Source organism: Oratosquilla oratoria, chromosome 29 (assembly GCF_046742065.1).
Source record: "Oratosquilla oratoria isolate Oo_2021 chromosome 29, ASM4674206v1, whole genome shotgun sequence".
Lineage (NCBI taxonomy): Eukaryota > Metazoa > Arthropoda > Malacostraca > Stomatopoda > Squillidae > Oratosquilla > Oratosquilla oratoria.
In genome coordinates, this window is record NC_134805.1 from 20,066,681 (window position 1) to 20,088,168 (window position 21,488).

Sequence of the window (21,488 nt, forward strand, 5' to 3'; positions counted from 1 at the left end):
GAGGTGCTCAGATGAGAGGGAGGGTGGGAGGGGTGTGGAGTGTATGTAGGGATGAAATGGGTGGGAGTGTTTTTATGCCTTTCCCTTTTTGGCTACCTCCCTTGTAAGGGGGAAAAAGCCTTGGTATATGTATGTATGTATAAATATAAGTGTGGGGGATAGAACTGAATTGTGTGGTACCCTGTTCATAAAGTTTCTGATGTGCAACGATTGGTCATCACATGACACATGCATCTCTACCTGGCAGACAATTGGCCAGCCAACTTTTGGAATATATGTATATTTTGTTTGCGAGATTATGACAAGAGATGGCATAAAGTTTTACTAATGTCTAGTGTTCCATGTGGGGGGCTTAACTGAATGAATGCCATCAAAAACTGTGCAACACTTATCATAAATGTGTGAAGTGGTCTAAAATCATGTGATTCAGTAAGTGGGGTATGTAATGTGATAAGTTGTAGTACGAGGCATTCTGTGACTTTGGAGGGTGTGCAGGAGTGTGATGCTGGAATTGGTAGTTCCTTGTTAGGTTTGGGGATGGTAATTATTTTCCCATGCTTCCAGATGTTGGTAATAGTGTTGAGTGGATAGCAGCTTCCAAAATTGGTGAGCACATAGATGCACTGTGGTCCAAAGTGATGTTACTTATGTTGTCAGGACCACAGGCAGACGAGTGCACGAGATTATGTATTGTATGCTTTGTCTGGCTGTCAAGGGTATGTGGTCTGGGTCTTTTGGGATGGGTGATGGGCAAGATGGCTTACCTGTGCAAAATTACGAGTGTTCAATCATGGTCTGTTTGAAGGCAAGTCAATTGTTGTTGTGGTTATTGCTACATGGGAGTGTTGTATTACTTTTGGTTAGTGTAATGCTGTTGAGTATTTTATCCAGTTTTTTGGCATTTTCATGATTGTGTTAACAAATCTTAACCATATTTGTGCTTTTAGTTTATGTATTTTATTGTTGATCTCATTGTTAAATGCATGTATTTGGTACATTTTAAAGGAACATACCAAGGGAGAGGCAGGGATTGGGGACAAGATGGATGGATGGGGTGAAGAGGGTGTCTGCTGAGCAAGGAAGGGATAAGGTAGGATACTGAAACAAGGGAAGAGTGGCTGTATAGAGATGATACTGTAATGTAAGGGAGGGAGGGATGGGGGGAAAGGGGTGAACAATATTTTGACACTACCAGAAGGGATTTCTCTGTCTTTCTTGTTCTGCATGAGGGGTTGGAGAGTGGGTTTGCTGAATAAATGAAGCAGCCTTGCTGTGGATGTACCCTCTTGCTACATTGCTTTTGAACCAGGGCAGAGGGCGGGATAAAAGGACGACCCATTATATATGGGGAGCTAAGATGAGAGGGAGGAAGGGGTATTGTAGGGGAGTGGAATGGATGGGGAAAAAGCTCTTAGTACATAGACACGGTTCTGTGAAACCTTCCTAGTTTGCTCTCTTGTAACTGGTGTGTATGTGTCTGTGGCCAACTGGAGTGTATAGACTTTTGACAGTGATGATCAAAATGGTTGGATCCAAGGGCTCTGAACACTTTCCATGAAGTTGGTCATGAACAAAAAGTGATGTCAAGAAAGTTGGGGGTGTAGAGGGCTTGATGGGGAATGTGTGTGTAATTGAGGGTATCAATCATGGTGGCCAGTGAAGTTGCATCTGCAGATCAAACCCTCAAATGCTTCTTGGTCTTGTTCAAGTGTAGCAATTAATGATTCAGGGTTTGGGTGAGGAGGAGGGGTGTTGAATGAGGAGAGGATGTGGGAAGGGAGAAAGGCATTGAGTGAGGAATGGATTTGGAGAGGAGGAACAGGTGACGAGGAGAAAGAAGTCGAGTGGAAAATAAAGAATTGACAAGAGAATGAGGGCACGAAGGAGCATGTGAGGGAGTAGGAATGAATGGATGTAGAGAGGAAGAGAAAGATAGAAAAGGAGGCATGGAGGATGGGGATGAGAGGGAGGAGGGGAATGATGGAAAATGAAGTAGACGAAATGGACGGATGAGATGGATTGGAAGGAGGTGGGGGGAGAGGATGATGGAACAGGGAAGAGGATGGGAAGGAGAGCTGTACAAGAAATAATTGGAGGTGTAGGAATAGAGGTGAAAAAGTGAATAGAGGTGAAAAAGTGAATGGAGGGGGAAGATGGGAAGGTGAATGAGGATGAGAGGTATAGGGAGAAGTACATTTAATTATTCTATTGGCAATAATCAGTTTATATTCTTTGGGACAATTACACTATGATAAAAGTAACTGATTTAAGGAGGGCAGTAGAATGGAAGGATAACAGTGAAGCCATAACCTTTCTCTTAACATTAGTTTCTTATCAGAAGTCACCATGTTGCATGAATATAGACTACCCAGCCCCGATGCAGTCAATAGTGCATGTGGGTGGGGTGTATATTTAAAAGCAATAACCAGTATTTTTACTTTTGGTAACAATTTTGCACGAGTATCATCTTAAAAAAAAAAAAAAAAAAAAAAAAAAAAAAAAACATACATACATACATATACAAGGGAGGTAGCCAAAAAGGGAAAGGCATGAAAACACTCCCACCCATTTCATCCCTACATACACTCCACACCCCTCCCACCCTCCCTCTCATCTGAGCACCTCCCGGATGACGGGCCATCCCCGCACCCTGCCCACCGCCCCGGGTCAGAAGCAGTGTCGCAAGACACAGCACATCCATATAAGGAGCGGACGGGGAGAAAATCCCTTCGGGCTGCGTCAAAATTTACTCACACATACTACCCCACCCCCACGCCCACTCCTCACGCAATCACATCATCATCCATACACAAAAAAGCACAACTTGTCCATATGGCTGCCACTGATGTTCTTCAATATTTGACTGCTTGTAAATTGTGTAGTCAATATCTTGTTTAGTAAGGAGTGTGAGAAACAATGGTAAACCCAATAAGCACTCAAAAGAATATTCTACAAGAACTTACTCATATTCAAATGATCCAGGATGTGCAAAACGGGGCCCTAGTTGCCGTTCCTTGATATATTCTGGATTACGTTTATTAATGTTGACTTCACTCATGCCTTCATTGTCATCAGTGATTGCCATTGCCTCTACTACAACTGGGCGAGGGGACCTGAAAAAACAAAAAACAAAATTAAAATGTACAGTAAATTCCAATGAAACATTAAATCCTACCATTTCTCCAATAAAGTATATACCAAATGCCCTTTCCTCTTCCAAGACTTTCCCGGCATATACATTTACATACATACATATACAAAGGGTTTTCCCTCTTACAAGAGAGGTTGGCAAAGTCAAAGGCATAAATCCACTCCCATCCATTTCATCTCCACATACTCCACTCCCATTCACCATCCTTCCCTCCTCTTGGATGATGGGTCATCCCTGCATCTTGCCAGAGGCAAGACAGCAAGACACAGCACATCCACAGTATGGCCACTTCATTTAATCAGCAACACCCCCCTCACCATAACTTCATGTAGAGAAAGAGAAGACTGGGAGAAATCCCGTTAGGCTGCATCAAAATATTCACACCCACTTCATCACCCCATTCCATGTATCATAGAATCATCCATATATAACCTCTCCACTCATCCCTATATTTTGTCTTCTCTTCCCTTCTTAACACACCCCATTTCTAATACCCATCTGTATCCCATTCATCCATCTCATCCTTGGTCGCTCCCTCATGTTTACTCTTTCCATGTGTCCGAACCATCCCAATACACTTTCATCAACCTGGTCTCCCAACTCCCTTTTCTCCTCCTCACTCTACCCAGCCTAGTAACCCCTACCATTCTTCTCGGGCATTTCATCTTAAAAACACATTTAAACTCTTCCTTTATGTTCCATGTTTCTGCCCCATACAGAGCTGTTGGCAATTGCCCCTTGCTTCTCTCAATCTACATTCTACCTCTACTCCTTCATTTACTGCAACATTTGCTCCCCCCCACCGTCAAATTATTTAAAGCTATCCACATCCTCCAGTTTCTCTCCCTTAATACTAGCTTCCAATCTGCTGCCATTCACTCTCCTTTAACTCACCACCTTCATTTTAGCTACATTTATCTTCAACTTCCTTCTCTTGTACACCTTCCCAAAATCCATCAACTTCCTTAACCCCTACTCTGATCCTGCTAAAAGTGCAGTGTCATCAGCAAACAACAAATGGCTTATTTGCCATTTTCTTTGATCATATCCAATCCCCAGCCCATTACCCTTGTATTTACTTCTCGAATCACCCCATCCATGTATAAATTGAACAGCCAAGGGAACATAACATCTATGGCAAATTCCCACCTTTACCTTAAGCCATTCACACTCCCATTTCTAATTCTTCTAACATAGGCTCTGATATCATAACCGGCTGCTCTTAACCCCTTCAATACGGGCCACATCGCACGTCTGGCAGCATCAGCTGCCAGACATGCGATGTTGCGTCATAGTACTCGCATTATAAAAAATAGTCACTGCTCTATCACTCGTTCTCTTTCACCCGTGAATTTTGTAACCATAGAAAATATGATGAACCCAGTTTACAGAGTATGGGGGTCACGCATGTATTACTACAATAAATATAATCAAGACGCCGACGTCGGCATCCTCGTGTACCCACTTGTTCCTCATGACGCCTACGTAGGCGTCACCGTATGGAAGGGATTAACAGCTTTCCTCCGATCATATATATGCAACACATCCCACAGTGCCTTCCTGTCTACCCAGTCAAACCTTTCCCAAATCCATAAAAAATCTAATCCTCTCAATCAAATTCCTCCCTAAGTCTTCCCAACTACTCAAATGATCCCTCTTTAACTACTACTTTTTTCCTTGTATAGCAAAACTATACAGGCACTCCTACCCTTTCTTTGACATTAAACAACCCCTCCAGTCCAGCATAACTGCACCTCCCTTTTTAGACACTCCACATGACACCTATCTAACCCAAGTCTCTCATTGTAACTACTTTCACCTCCATTATCCTCATTCATCACTGGCATTTTTAGCACTTCCCACTGGAACTACCTTTCCCTTGCTATCCTCCACATTTAAAAACTAAAATACTCTGCCCATCTTCCTCTTACCGAGTCTCTCATTCTATCTGCACCTTTTAAATTTCCTTTACTCGATTCAGCTCCCTTTCCTACCACTTTTATTACATTCAAAAATTTGTCACACACTTGCCCCATTTCACATCTGCTCTCCTTTGCCACCTATCTTGTGCTTTACTTCTCTTTACTTTGAACTGCTCACACGGTTCTCCTGCCCTATTTGCAACCAACATGTGATATTCGTTTCTTCTCCACAACCTTCTTAGCTTCGTCATCCCATCACTCACTACCCTTCCTTTTATTTCCTCCCTCCCACACACCATCTTTGCACACTTTGTAACTCCTCCTTGAACAATCCCCATTCCTAGTTTTACTCTATCCTTCCCCCTTCCCACCCTTCCTCTCAGCCTCTTTGTATTCCATCTCTTTTTCTTGTTTAAATATTAAACTCTAAGCACCTCCCTATCTTGTTCTTTTCCTCTTCCTCCATCTTGCCTTCCACCAAAAAATGATCTGATGCCCCCACCAAGAATATGGACATCCACGATACAGTCCATTCAAGTCCTGTCTACCATCCTTCCATCCACCACCTCTCCCATGTATACTTATGCTCAACTTTCTTCCTAAGCACTATCTACTATCATCAACACCCCACATTTCCCAACCACTCCGTCTACTGGTTTGTCTCCTACCCTAGCATCAAGATCACCCAATACCACTACAATGACATTCCTCCATAAACCCACTACACACTTATTTTAAATCTATCCAATGCCTCCCTTTCCCCTTACACAGGAGGTAGCCAAAAAGAAAAAGGCATAGAAATTACTCCCACCCATTCCATTTCCCTCCACCTCCTGGATGACTGATCATCCCTGCATCCTGTCCACTGCCCTGGGTCAGAAGCAGTATTGCAAGACACAGCACATCCACAGCAAGGCCGCTTCATAAATTCAGTGACACCCCCCTCTCTGTCCCCTCATGCAGGAAAGGAGAAGACGGGTAGAAATCCCTTCGGGCTGCGTAATTTTTTTCCATCATACATACTTCTTCATCCCCCAACCACTCATGCATCACAGCCTCATCTATACACAATCCTTCTCCATTCACCCCTATCTTCTGTCCTCTCCCATCCTTCCTCTTTTGCAAAGCCCCTTTCACCCCCTACACACTTCTCACAAACTGACACCATATGCACTTACAAAAACCCACATCACCCTACTAATACACATAAAGGGCTTTTTTTCCATTTTAAGTTCAAAACCACAGTAAGGGGCACCATCCTAGCTTTCCAATGGGTGGAGTTTGTGATGTTAAACCATATCATAAGGCAACCAGTCAAGGCATAAATCCACTCCCATGCATGCCCCCCCCCCTCTTTTCTTGGTTCCCCTTGGATGGCGGGTCAAGCCTGCATCCCACCTAGCCTTCCAATAGGTGGAGTTTGTGACAAACCACATCATAAGAAAGGCAATCAAGGCATATATCCACTCCCACCATTTTCATACATACATATACCAAGGCTTTTTCCCCCTTACAAGGGAGGTAGCCAAAAAGGAAAAGGCATAAAATCACTCCCACCCATTCCATCCCTGAAAACACGCCACACCCCTCCACCCTCCCTCTTATCTTAGCACCTCCTGGATGACGGGCCATCCCTGCGACTTGTCCACTGCCATGGGTCAGAAACAGTGTCGCACCATTTTCATCCCCATATAACGCACTCCCATTCACCACCTCCCTCTCTTTTCTTGGCTCCTCTTGGAAGATGGGTCAAGCCTGCATCCCACCTACTGCTCTGGGTCAGAAGCTATGCAGCGTGACAGCACAACCAAACACAGCTATATATTAATGAATGAATATATATCAAAGAAATGGGTGGGAGTGGATTTATGCCTTTGACTACCTCCCTTGTAAAGGGAAGCCTGTTGGTATGTATGTATTCTAGTCAAATCCTTGCCTTTTGCAAAATCCTTCACAAATCTGCCTTGTGTACTTGGTTGGGGTGGTACATATACCAAGGGCCTGTTCCCCCTTACAAGGGAGGCAGCCAAAGTTAAAGGCATATCCACTCGCACCCATTTCATCCCCACATACTCCACTCCCATTCACAATCCCTCCCTCCCTCTTTTCTTGGCTCCTGGTTGATGGGTCATCCCTACATTTCACCTACTACCCTTGATCAGAAGCAATAGAGCAAAACACAGCAAGGCTGCTTCATTTGATTAGCAACCCCCATTCTCTGTCCCTTATGCAGAAAAAGATGAGACCTGGAGAAATTCATTCAGGCTGCATTAAAATATAATTCACAGACTAACTCAACCCTCCCCCCACTCCCTTCCATGCATCACAGTATAATCTATACACTTCTCCACTCTACCCTATATTCTGCCTTCTCCCTTCCTCAACAGATATTCCCAATGCCACTATTAACCCATCCATCTTGTCCTTGGTCGCTCTGTCATGTTCACTCCATCTGCAACTCTTACTAATCTTTCACTCACTTTCCATGTGTCCAAATAATCCCAATACGCTTTCATCAACCCGGTCTCCCAACTCCCTTTAAAGCCTAGTAACCCCTACCATACTTCTTTGGTATTTCATCTAAAATCACATTTAAACTTCTCCATGTTTAATGTTTCTACCCCATAGTGCTTTCGGCGCAGTCGCCCCTTCATGCAATCTTCTCTTAGCATCCATTTCCACATGATTATTTCTCAGTTTTTAATCCCTCTAAGGCATTTACTTGCCTATCTCAATCTCCATTCTACCTACATTCCTCCCTTTCCTGCCACATTCACCCCAAGTATTTGAATCTACCCACTTCCTTCAAGCCTTCTCCCTTAATACTAGTTTCCAATTTGCTGCCCTTCTCTCTCCTTATACATCTTATCATCTTACTTTTACCTACATTTATCTTCAACTTCCTTCTTTCACACACCTTTTCAAACTTCCTCAATCCTTACTCTGATCCTACAATAAGCACAGTATCATAAGCAAACTGGCTTATCTCCTATCTTTCCCTTTTATTTAACCATCTCCAATCCCCGACCCATTACCTTTGCAAATACCTCTCACACCACCACATCCATATATAAACCGAATAGCCAGTGACAACATCCCTGGCAAAATTTCACCTTTACCTTAACCACTCTTTTCATTTCCAGTTCTAGCAGACTCTACTGCATACATATACCAACAACTTTTCTCCCCTTACTAGGGAGGTAGGCAAAGTCAATGGCATATATCCACTCCTACCGATTTCATCCCCACATACTCCATTCCATCTTTTCTTGGCTCTACTACTCATAAAAACTTGACTCTTCATTCCCTCTTCAATCTATCATTCACGCTCAACTTACCTTCCACCAAAAAATTCCAATATTCCTACTCTTCTGGTTACCAGTATATAGTCCATTAAAACCCTATCTACCACCCTCTCCCATGTGTACTTATGCTTCACGTTCTCCCTGAACACTTTTTGCTATCATGAACTCTCCACTACAAATTTTTCCTGGCATACCACTTCCCAACCACTTCGTCTATTGGTTTATCTACCAGTCACATGAAGACTTGTCACCCCAGAACGCCCACATGAAGAATCGCCACCCAATGAGATCCCACCTGAAGAACTGTCACCCCAGTACGCCAAATATCAACAGTGGAATAAGGATTATGTTAGGTTAAGTTAGGCTGAACGAGTCTTATGCTTATTGTTATCAACGTATACAACCAAAGAATCGTAAACCCTGGATGACTCTCACAAAGAATTGTCACCCTGTCAAAAACTGGGTGACAATTCTTCATGTGATTCATCTACCCTGGCACTGCTATCTCCTAATACCACTACATTGACATTTCTCCCTAAACCCTCTATGCACATTTAAAACTATATATATACATACATACATATACCAAGGCCCCTTCCCCCTTACAAGGGAGGTAGCCAAAAAGGGAAAGGCATAAAAACACTCCCACCCATTTCATCCCCACATACACTCCACACCCCTCCCACCCTCCCTCTCATCTGAGCACCTCCTGGATGACGGGTCATCCCTGCACCCTGCCCACCGCCCTGGGTCAGAAGCAGTGTCGCAAGACACAGCACATCCACAGCAAGGCCGCTTCATTTAATCGGCGACCCCCCCTCTCCGTCCCCCCTTGCATATAAGGAGAGGACGGGGAGAAATCCCTTCGGGCTGCGTCAAAATTTACTCACACATACTACCCCACCCCCCACCCCCCTGCCCATTCCTCCTCATGCAATCACATCATCATCCATATACAACCATTCTCCACTCACCTCTGTCTTCCGTCCTCTCCCTTCCTTCCTCAACAGACATTCCCCTCTTCCCCAAAGCCCCCTTCACCCCATCCATCCACCTCATCCTAGGACGTCCCCTCATGTTCACTCCCTCCACATCTGCCTTCCATACCTCTTTTACTAGTCTTTCTTCACTCATTCTTTCCATGTGTCCAAACCATCCTAATATTCTTTCATCAACCCTATATATATATAAATATATATAAAAAAATCCTTTACTCTACACTTCTCACTAACAGGCCCATATACACTTGCAAAGACCCACATCTCCCTTTCCAGTTTCACCTTCATCCACATTAACCTTGAAAAGATCTTCCACATTACCACACTTACCTATCTCTTCACTTGCTAGCATAGCCACCCTTTCTCCCCCTCATCCCCTCTTCACCCAACACCCTCCCAAACTCAAACTTGCCCCCTCCTTTTCCTACTTGCCACTAGTGATGCCCTAACCTCTAATACAGGGGTGTGGGGCAGCCAAAACACAGCACACATTCACAACACTCGTAAAATGTAAAAGACACTCACGAAGTTAGGAAGAAGCAGCCATCTTGACATTTCCTGTATGCAAGGTTGGCAGCTGGTTTCTTGCAAAATTCGACAATACCTTCACCTGCCGTCTTTCCCCTTTCATCTGTTACCACAATGGCTTTCTCGACATCTCCAAATACCTTCAAAGAAAAAGAAAAAAATAAATAAATAAATAATTAAGTTTCATTTCACACATTTCCTCACCTTGCAATATTCCAACATATTGAACTCAGCAAGGAAGCCCCAAAATACTTACAGAAAAGGCTTTCTCAAGTAGTTCATTAGTGACCCAACTTGAAATATTTCTGACTTTCAGGGCAGTTCCTGGTGAGGAGAACCTGATCTTCAGCTGTCTTCCTTTGTAGTCTTTAAGGTGTAGATCATGACGAGCCTTCTCAGCATTACTTTTAAAGTCCTGAGATAAAACATTGGATAAGCCTCATTTCACTTCATTGCACCATTGCCAGTATGTCAATTATGAAATTGCAGTAAATGTCCATGAAGATTCCTATTGTATAGGAATAGCCATTTTTACCCAGTGGACAGATAAATTATAATGTAAAACTAATAAATGATCAATTACCATGCGGACGAATGCAAATCCTTTATTCTTGTCGAAGTATACTTCATCAAATTCTCCAAAGGGCTTGAACAACTCCTTTACGTCATCTTCGTTGATGTCCAGTGGCAAATTGCCTACCCACAGACGGCAGTGATTGGAAAACTTCTTTTCGCTATCTTCCCTTGGAGGTAAATCAGTCATTGGACCAGCAAGAGCCTTCAGTCGCTCAGCAATTCGATCCTGGGGGACAAGAAAATACAAATGTAAATACAAACATGCCATAAAGCTTTCACCCCCACCCAATTCTACAGAGGTGACCAAGCCTTATCCAAAAGCCATTCACTGTCCCCCACATGTTTCAGCCCATTCCCCTTCTACACTGCTCCAGCCAGATACAAAGCACAGCCAAAGATGTGAAGCAGGTTTACCCTTACAATCTTGTTATATGGTAACACCCACCCCTTTCCATTTAACCTTAGCTCCATGCAGATGAGGGTTCATCCCTGCCCCACAAATGCATACTTCACACTACATTTCACAAGTACCACCCACAAAACACACACACACACACACCCATAACAGATTCCAGTATGACAGTCACGTATCACTAGTCTTTCAAGACAGACCACCAAGCTTTATACTCTAACAACCAGACATAAGCACCAAAGAAAATACCCTCCCACACCTGATTACATGCCCTAAAAGCAATACCACCAAACTCAATTTCAAGAACCCCTAGCCTGGTATGTCTGCCCTCAGGTCACATTCCAGCATTAAATTCACACAAACATAAAATAAGCCCCATGAGCAACCACCACACACAACACACCATACACTAAAAATCACAAAATTTGTGGTCCTACAGAGGCTGCTGCTGCCAGTTACCTAAAAGCCTGCCCAAGACCGGTAACCGATTTACTTAATTTGTTCTAAAATCCCCTTCAACCACCCCCCCACTCCTCTATTCCCTGCTATAAAACCTAATTCTCCAATTTTGACCTTAACCTTTTCAATACGACTCAATACTTGCATGCACACTTGGCACCCTGATGTACAAAGATACATCACAATATGCACATAATAAAATTACAGCGGTTATACTATCTTAACCAGAATGTTTACAACTACAGAAAATGCAATCAAGTCTTTTCACAGAATACGGGGGTCACACCAGCATCCTCATATACTCATGCCTCATGATGCCTACATAGGGGTCACCATATTCTAGGGGTTTAACCACTTCACTCTGGGCCAAAATCTCACGGGCAGCATTAGCTGCCAGACATACGATTATTTATTATGCCATCTTATTATTTATTATGCCACTCGCATAATAAAAAATAGTCACCGCTTATATCGACCATTCTCTTTCACCCGTTAATTTTGATAACCACAGAAAATGTGATGAAGCCAGTTTAGAGAGAATGTCAGTTACACAGGGACAACTACAATAAATATAATCAAGACGCCGATATGGCAGCCTCTCATATCCACTTGCTCCTCATGCCGCCTACGTAGAGGGCACTGTATGGAAGAGGTTAACATTCCCGATAACCCAACCACTACCCTTACCTCTTGGAACAATTTCACAAATCTCCAACCAAACTCCACTACCACCAACTTCAGTCTTTCTTCTGACTAAGCTCGCAACAACTGGCTAGCCTCTGATTTCCCTCCATTAGCCCCAAACCCTTGCATTTACCACTAACACCATACCATTCATATACAATGAGAACAAATGATAACATTAAACTCCAGTGCAGTCCCACCTTCTCATTCTCCATCCCCTACCTTCACAAGGTCAACTACTTTTTTAACTTTATGACTGCCCTCAACACGTCTACAATGCCATAATCCGTCTTGTAACCCTGATCTGATATACCTTCTATGTAACAAACGACCTTTCCCCTCTTATAAGGGCATCGCCCAGTCATGGCATACACCTGTAATTCATCCATTTGTTGTCTTCTATCTTAAACTCCTATGAATGACAGGTCATCCCTGAACACCTGTCCAATGCTCAGGTCTGAAACAATGTATCGTTACACCTCCACAGCTGAAGCAGGTTTATTTCTACTTCACAAGTGAGTCCCCCCTCCCTCACCAACCCATGAAAATGCAGAGCAGACAAGAAATTACTTTGGGCTGCAACAGGATAGCCTCCATTCAAACCACTTGACTTGTTCCCTTTCCTGCCCAAGACATTTCCACCAAGCTTCCTTTCACCCCATCTATCCACTTTTCATTTACTTGCACACCCAGACTACTTGTACCCACCCAATTTGCCACCTGTCTTTACATCCTTGCTCTCAGCCTTATCTCATTTCTCATTCCATACATCTCCATATTTCTTAACCACTTCAGTACGGGACTTAAATCTCGCGGGCAGCAGCCAATGCCAGCCGTATGACGTGTCGTAATTATAATCGCATCATAAAATATAGTCACCGCTTATATAGATCGTTCTCTCTTTCACCCGCTCCTCATGACGCCTACGTGTGCGGCACTATATGGGAGGGGTTAAATACCATCTCGTAACAGTTCCCTCCTTTTTGCATCTCATAAATTCAAGTCTGCCCTGCAGTGGTCTGCAAATAAACCCCTCTACAGTCTCCCATTTGTTCATCCCCAGATACCCATTTTCACTAATAATTTCATTCAAAGACAATTATTTGCTTCCCTTACTCTATAACTGACATCTACCTTCCCATCTCCATGCCTGCTACATGTTATCTGAAAAGCACTTCACTTTATCCAGCTTCTCACTGGCAACCTGGAGCCTTGTACACATTATCTTACTTCGGCCCCACATTTACCCTAAATTTTCATCTCCCGTTCTGCTATTAGCCTCAGACACTTTTAAGACCCAGATAAGCAGTTTCCTCTGCAAGCGAACTCCACTTCCACCAACCCCAATCCCACACCCATCACTAACATTTACTTTTCATACCACCCCATCCATGTGCATGTTGAACAACCATGATGACATTACACAACCTTCCACCTCAAATCACTGGCTTTATTACGATCATAAAATGTGCTTTGCCAACGTAAAAATTTAAATGTCCTCAGCAGCCCACCCCCTATTCCATACATCTGCAACACTGATCACAACAATCCTAATGTTAACTACTTCATACACAAACTGAAAGACAACCCATTGCTGCATGCCAGACCCCCCTGATAATCCCTCCAAATCTCCTATTCCCTGAGAAGAGTCCATCTAGCCAGGCTGTGGTGCAGCTACATTCTAACCATTCTACCACAGGAATATGGATGACTGCATCTGAGAAACTGCCTATGATACAACGCATTACAGAAGACTGTATTGTACACAACCGTGCATACTATCCCAATATAACATCTTTTAGGATTTATGGGAAAACCCTATTCCAGCCATGGCATTTCTCAAGAGATAGGACTCTTTGGCCAGTAGAGACGCTCCTCTACTTACATTCATTCGTTTTACGTTTTTTCAATTTTACGTTTGAACCGACAAAAAAATTCAAAGTACAGTAACAACTTACGTTCAGAACGTAACTAGAGGAGCGTCTGTATAGGGAACGACAACACCAGATCCTGTTAACCCTTAATGTTCTCTAAATCTACGAAGCGCCAACGGTCATTTCCTTGTGCAAAATACTTTACAGCCTATGAAAATCTGATAACTATTCCTTTCCTAAACCCTCGTGCATAAAAAGTGAAAAGAGAGAAATCCCTTCAGGTTGCATCAAAATATCAAAGAAACCATTCCTCAACCACCCCCCTCCCATTCTTGCATTACAGTATAATCTTTACACTCACTCCATATCTCCTGCCTTCTCCCTTCCTTCAACAAACACTACCCTCTATGGCCCATTCACCCCATCCATCTCATCCTCAGTCATCACCTCTGCCTTCCACACAATTTTTACAAAATTTCCTTCTCTTCCACATGTCCAAACTATCCCAGTACTCTTTAACCTCTTCACTCCGGGGCACATCGCACATCGGGCAGCATTAGCTGCCCAACGTGCGATGTTGCGTCATAATAATTGCATTATAAAAAATAAAGTCAGTGCTCAATTGTTCGCTCTCTTTCACCTGTGTATTTTGATAACCATAGAAAATTGATGAAGCCAGTTAGAGAGAATGGAGATCACGCAGTTACGACTACAATAAATGTAATAAAGATGCCGACGTCGGCATCATCGAATACCCACTTGCTCCTCATGCCGCCTACATAGGCGTCACCGTATGGAAGTGGTTAATCACCCCTACCTGGTATCTTTTTCCACCCCAGCTCTCTTCACCTGTTTCTATCTGTTCCCCTCTGAATTAACTACCATGTCTCAAATTACACAATGTATATATATATTCCATTTTCCTTTGTACCCAACCACACTATTTCCCCACCCAGGTCACCCACACAACCACCATGCACCTAAGTGAAATAAGGGACAATGGACTAACTGGTCCTTTTAGTGTAACTATACATGCACACTTCCAGTCATCTGGTACATTACTTCCCTTAGGCATAATTAAACATGCCATGTAACACCCATCCAACCCTAGTGCCCTACTAGTTATCAACTTCCAATCCCCAGTAACTTGTATTCTCCTAAACTATTTTTTTCTCATAATCATTTTCTCTATCTCCACATTCAAAAAATTACCTATATACTCCTCTCATTTTTTCCATACAGTTCTCCACACACTTTACCTTTCTATATGTGATTTGCAAGGTCTTTTCACTCAAAACTTTTTTTTCAGATCTCCAAACTTGCCCCACAATCCCCTTTCTGAACCTATTGTATACTTCCAGCTTGCCATCAACACTCAAAAGACCTTCATCCCACCACAATGCCTCTCCCATCCTGCTTATCCCATATGCCATCTTTGCATGTTATTTCCTTATATATATATATATATATAATCCTGTCTTATACTGTGTCCTACACCTACTCCTCACCACCACCTACACTTCTCTGAATTTCTCCTGCCATCCTAACAATTCCTCTCATTTAGTTTATCCTCAAGCTTTATCCACTCTTTCTTCTAATGCTCCACTAGAGATGCATATACCAAAGCCTTTTCCCCATTTACAATGTAGCCAAAATCAAAATGCATAATTCCACTCCCATACATGTCATCCCACCCACTCATCACCCCTCCCTCATTGCTTAGCACCTCCTGGATGGGTCATCCTTGCATTTTGCCTGGGCACTGCCCTGGGTTAGAAGTAATGTAGCAAGACAAGACAAAGAGAAAGAAAAGAAAAAGAGAGAGATAGAGAGAAAAGACAGGAATGTGGAAAAATTATGGAACATAAGAGATAGATGCGAGGAGAAGAGGAGACAGTGAAACAGTAGAAAAGAAGTGAAGGGAAGGAGACTGGAAGAAAGAAGAGATAGAAGAGCAGTGTGGAGAAGAGGAGACAGCGGAAGAAAGAGGTAGAAGAAAAGAAATGTAGGGAAAGGAGACTAGAGACTGATGAGATGATAAAGGAGATAAAAGAGGGGAGAAAGACAAGATGAGAGGAAAGTAGGGGGAGGAAGGAAGAAAGATAAGATGAGAAAGAAGAAATGAATGGAGAAAAGATATGGGAAGAAGACAGAAAAGAAAGAATAGACAAGATGATAGGAGACAGCAGAGGAGAAAATACGAGGAGAGTAAAGAATGGGAGATGTGAAGAGAAAGGACCAAAGGAAAGGCCAGGCGGGAGGCCATTGGAGAGACAGGGAGAGTAGAGGAAACAAGACAGGTATACAGGATATGAAAGGTATGTAGGCAGGAGGTACATAGGTTGGTGGGGGGGAGGTAGGCAATTAGAGCAGTGTTTCCCAACCTTTTTTTGGCTGCGACCCTAAATCCACTCTTAGCCTGCAGTCGCGACCCTAATTGTAATAAATTCAACCATTTCATGTTATATTTCTACGTACTTGCATAATGTTTATAAACTTTCGTTTTTATAGTGCAGTTTATATTTACTAGCACAATGAATTTAAATACATTTGAAACTTGAATGAAAAAAGTTAAAAAAGACCCATTGGCGACCCTCAAAAACACCCTCGCAACCCCAGTTTGGGTCGCGACCCTGGGGTTGGGAAACACTGAATTAGAGGGAGGCAAAGGTAGGGAGGGAGGGAGTGAGTGAAGTGAGGGGAGGGGAGGTAGGTACAGAAGGGGAGGAGGGGTAGGGAGGTGAGGAGAGGAGGGGTAGGGATGGGAGGGGAGGTGAGGAGAGGAGAGGAGAGGTAGGTATGGGAGGGGAGAGGAGAGGTAGGTAGGTACGGGAGGGGAGAGGAGAGGTAGGTACGGGAGGGGAGAGGAGAGGTAGGTACGGGAGGGGAGAGGAGAGGTAGGTACGGGAGGGGAGAGGAGAGGTAGGTACGGGAGGGGAGAGGAGAGGTAGGTACGGGAGGGGAGAGGAGAGGTAGGTACGGGAGGGGAGAGGAGAGGTAGGTACGGGAGGGGAGAGGAGAGGTAGGTACGGGAGGGGAGAGGAGAGGTAGGTACGGGAGGGGAGAGGAGAGGTAGGTACGGGAGGGGAGAGGAGAGGTAGGTACGGGAGGGGAGAGGAGAGGTAGGTACGGGAGGGGAGAGGAGAGGTAGGTACGGGAGGGGAGGGGAGGAGAGGTAGGTATGGGAGGGGAGGAGAGGTAGGTACGGGAGGGGAGGAGAGGTAGGTACGGGAGGAGAGGTAGGTACGGGAGGAGAGGTAGGTACGGGAGGGGAGGGGAGGCGAGGTAGGTACGGGAGGGGAGGAGAGGCGAGGTAGGTACAGGAGGGGAGGAGAGGCGAGGTAGGTACGGGAGGGGAGGAGAGGCGAGGTAGGTACGGGAGGGGAGGAGAGGCGAGGTAGGTACTGGAGTGTAGGCTAGGCTACGTAGGTACTCGAGGGGATGAGAGGCTAGGTAGGTACGGGAGGGGGAGGAGAGGCGAGGTAGGTACGGGAGGGGAGGAGAGGCGAGGTAGGTACGGGAGGGGAGGAGAGGCGAGGTAGGTACGGGAGGGGAGGAGAGGCGAGGTAGGTACAGGAGGGGAGGAGAGGCGAGGTAGGTACGGGAGGGGAGAGGAGAGGCGAGGTAGGTACGGGAGGGGAGAGGAGAGGCGAGGTAGGTACGGGAGGGGAGAGGAGAGGCGAGGTAGGTACGGGAGGGGAGAGGAGAGGCGAGGTAGGTACGGGAGGGGAGAGGAGAGGCGAGGTAGGTACGGGAGGGGAGAGGAGAGGCGAGGTAGGTACGGGAGGGGAGAGGAGAGGCGAGGTAGGTACGGGAGGGGAGAGGAGAGGCGAGGTAGGTACGGGAGGGGAGAGGAGAGGCGAGGTAGGTACGGGAGGGGAGGGGAGAGGAGAGGCGAGGTAGGTACGGGAGGGGAGAGGAGAGGCGAGGTAGGTACGGGAGGGGAGAGGAGAGGCGAGGTAGGTACGGGAGGGGAGAGGCAGGTACAGGAGGGGAGGGGAGGAGAGGTAGCTAAGGGATGTGGGGAGGAAGGTATGGGGGTAGGAGGGAGGTGGGTGAGGAGGGAGGTGGGTGAGGAGGGAGGTGGGTGAGGAGGAAGGAAGACAGGTAGGTAGGTACACGGCAGGAGAAAGGCAGGCAGGTAGGTACACGGCAGGAGAAAGGCAGGCAGGTAGGTACACGGCAGGAGAAAGGCAGGCAGGTAGGTACACGGCAGGAGAAAGGCAGGCAGGTAGGTACACGGCAGGAGAAAGGCAGGCAGGTAGGTACACGGCAGGAGAAAGGCAGGCAGGTAGGTACACGGCAGGAGAAAGGCAGGCAGGTAGGTACACGGCAGAAAGGCAGGTAGGTAGGTACAGCTGCACAGAAAACTATCGTTAGTAAATCACGCTAATCATTTTGACACAAAACAACGAAACTATTTGAGACAAGTTGAAGTCTCCATCGGAAATAAGATTATCATGTCATAGTGAATCCATATGAACTCCGGAACTATTATTCGATTCATATTCATTCAGAAGGAATTTGAACAATTCGAACCCCAGAAATACCAACCCTTCGGTATCATAAGGTTATGTTCATTAGCGAATGTTTCGACACCCCTACTAACGATAGTTTTCTGTGTAGCTGTACACGGCAGAAAGGCAGGTAGGTAGGTACACGGCAGAAAGGCAGGTAGGTAGGTACACGGCAGAAAGGCAGGTAGGTAGGTACACGGCAGAAAGGCAGGTAGGTAGGTACACGGCAGAAAGGCAGGTAGGTAGGTACACGGCAGAAAGGCAGGTAGGTAGGTAGGTACACGGCAGAAAGGCAGGTAGGTAGGTAGGTACACGGCAGAAAGGCAGGTAGGTAGGTACACGGCAGAAGGGCAGGTAGGTACATGGCAGGAGAAGGGCAGGTGGGAAGTTGCATGGCAGGAGAAGGGCAGGTGGGAAGTTGCATGGCAGGAGAAGGGCAGGTGGGTAGGTACAGGGCAGGAGGAGGGCAGGAGGAAGGCAGGTGGGTAGGTACATGGCAGAAGGGCAAGTAGGTAGGTACATGGCAAGAGAAGGGCAGGTGGGTAGGTACATGGCAGGAGAAGGGCAGGTGGGAGGTACAGGGAGGGGGTAGGTACAGAGTGGGACTAGGAGGGAGGCAAGTTGGGACTATGGGGTAAGAGGCAGGGAGTGGCGATACAAGGGAGGTAGGTAGTGTGGGCGTAGGAGACATAAATAGGTCAAAGAAGGGAGAAGTGAGGGTGTGAAATAAGCATGTAGGGCAGAAGACGGAAGATGTGGAAGACGGAAGATGTGGAAGAAGAGGAAGGGAGTGTGGGGGGGAAGGAGGAAGACTGTCAGTGACACCACAGGTTGTTTATTTTTCACCCAACTAGACAATAGCTGACACTTATTGCAAAAGCAAACGAGATGCTAACAATAGGGTTTACTGCATATACATCTACCAAAGGCATCCAGTATACATTTAAAAAAGAACCTTCCCTCCCTTCTGCAAAGTGTGCCTTTGTTCCCTGCCACATTGCCCTGGTCAAATGTCATGCAGCATAATCCCTCCACAGCAGGGTTAAAAAACTGGAGCAGATTTATCCTCACTGATTCATATAATTCTAGTTCACACACATGCGTATATTCGACCACCCCTTCCGTCTCACCGATGAAATGTTATGTTCCCTCCCATTACTTGGGCCTCCAACCATAATTATTGTGCTGTACCCTCACTGCATGATCCTGACCATACCCTTTTTAATCAATTCACAATTGCCTTACATTCTATGCAATTCCTTGCTAAACATACATCCAATGCTTCCTTCAACTTAATTGTCTACCTCATTCTAATGCTGCCTACAAACCTTTTCTAGCATTTCTCAATTCCCAAGGAACCAGCTTTCTTTCAACACATTTTATTCCTCACGGATTATTTTTGAAACACGTAATTCCCAAACACATTCAGACCATGCCTTTCCAACAAACATTCTATGGGCACACTAATCATCCACTTATTCACTTTATATTCTGAAACTCTCCTGGTCTCAAATTAAACTTGTATCAAGTCGATAACTAAGCCTTCCAAGCACTTCTTTTCAACTTCATCATTCTCACTTTAAATTGAAAATGCCTACAAATGAAAATAAACTAAACTTACCATCTCCCTCATGCCACCATAACCTCCCTGCAAGAGAGAATATACTTTTGAGTATATGAAAACAAAATAAGGTGAAAATTACTAAAACTATTCAATCAATATTCAAAATTAGGAGTGATTGGGGGAGAGGAAGTGGACAGAAAAGATGAAGATGATGAATGGTTTAACGTTACAAACTCCCTCATATCGGAGGGCTGGGACTGTGCCCCTCAAAGGTCTTTGTAGCGTGGAATTTAATGAACAATGCCCTTGTTTCAACTTCGCCGGTGGCAGGATTCGAACCGCCATCCCCTCGACCTTTGCCGCAAGTAACAAGTATGTGTCATGAGACAGAGGATGGTGATGGGTGGGTGGGTGGATAAATTCAGAGTTGGACAAGGGAAGTAATATTAAAAGAAAAAGTCTCTAAAGTATGTTTGCAACTGTATATCAAATAATTCCATATATTCCTTGACCCTAAAAAATTACCCCACATAATAACATACTACAGCACAGAAAACTCTTATAGTCCATTAACATACCACCTCCAAAGCCTTTAGAATATAATGCACCTCTCTAAACCTTTTTACAGACATTCACCTGTTTGGTCTACAATTGCAATTACCCAAAACATCCAACGATCCCACTATTTCCATATACCCATAAAAGCACCTGAAAAATTGCCAATAACCTACTAGCCAGTTTTTGCAACACATCTTTCCATGCCCATACAACCAAAGCTGGTCTTCACAAATTATGTTAACAGACTTTAGCCGTCACAGAAGTCCCGAGATAACCCAAGAGTCTCCAAAATAATACAACTGAAAGCATAGTTAATACTTTACTAATTCACATTAAAGTAAAAAATGACGACCCCCTATGTATGTGTCATGAGCTGCAAGTGGGATGAACAAGAATGCTGGCATCAGTTTCCCAATTATGTTTATTTTGTTGTAGGCGAGTGACCCCCCATATTCTGTGAACAGGTTCGATTATATTTATTTAGGGTGAAAGAAAGCGTACAACAATAGTAACTTGTAATGTATCACTGTACATTAGGCAATCTAATGTGAATATTTGACTTATTGAAGAGGCTAATGCCCCCCCCCTCCCCCACATCGCAGAATGCATATACATTAAGTCACTGGACTCTCTTACACAGCAGATTAATAAGTGCTTTTATGCTTCCAGCATTAACTATAATGAAACAAAATATAGACGGAACCTTTACCGATTCAAGAGTTAATTGTCCTAACATGTTTAGGAATTCCAATTAACATCACTTACTTTGGAAAGAAGCACATTTATGCCCCCAACTGTACAAATTAATGTTATGTAGTATGTAGCTAAAAAATTGATCAATTCATTATAGCCAATGTTTGATGGGCCCCCATGTACTGAAACACATGCACCAATTCTTAATGTTTGCAACAGAAACCAACTAAAATGGTAAAATTCCTAT

The 21,488-nt window shown here is 44.5% G+C and overlaps 1 protein-coding gene across 15 annotated transcripts in view; it reads right to left on the minus strand.

Annotated features, from left to right (window-relative positions):
- Positions 1-21,488, minus strand: part of LOC143040636 (uncharacterized) — a 120,235-nt gene that overhangs the window by 88,697 nt on the left and 10,050 nt on the right. For 14 of the 15 annotated variants that reach the window (XR_012967734.1, XR_012967736.1, XR_012967733.1 and 11 more), the window contains 5 exons: positions 20,048-20,074; positions 10,488-10,706; positions 10,161-10,319; positions 9,902-10,044; positions 2,964-3,113 (listed from right to left, as the gene is read on the minus strand). Coding sequence is in view for 10 of the 15 variants with exons in the window: in XM_076211833.1 (XP_076067948.1) it covers positions 2,964-3,113; positions 9,902-10,044; positions 10,161-10,319; positions 10,488-10,706; positions 20,048-20,074 (698 nt within the window). In the remaining 5 variants the exon portion in view is untranslated. The remainder of the gene's footprint in view (positions 1-2,963; positions 3,114-9,901; positions 10,045-10,160; positions 10,320-10,487; positions 10,707-20,047; positions 20,075-21,488) is intronic. The other variant, XM_076211832.1, reaches the window with a different exon arrangement.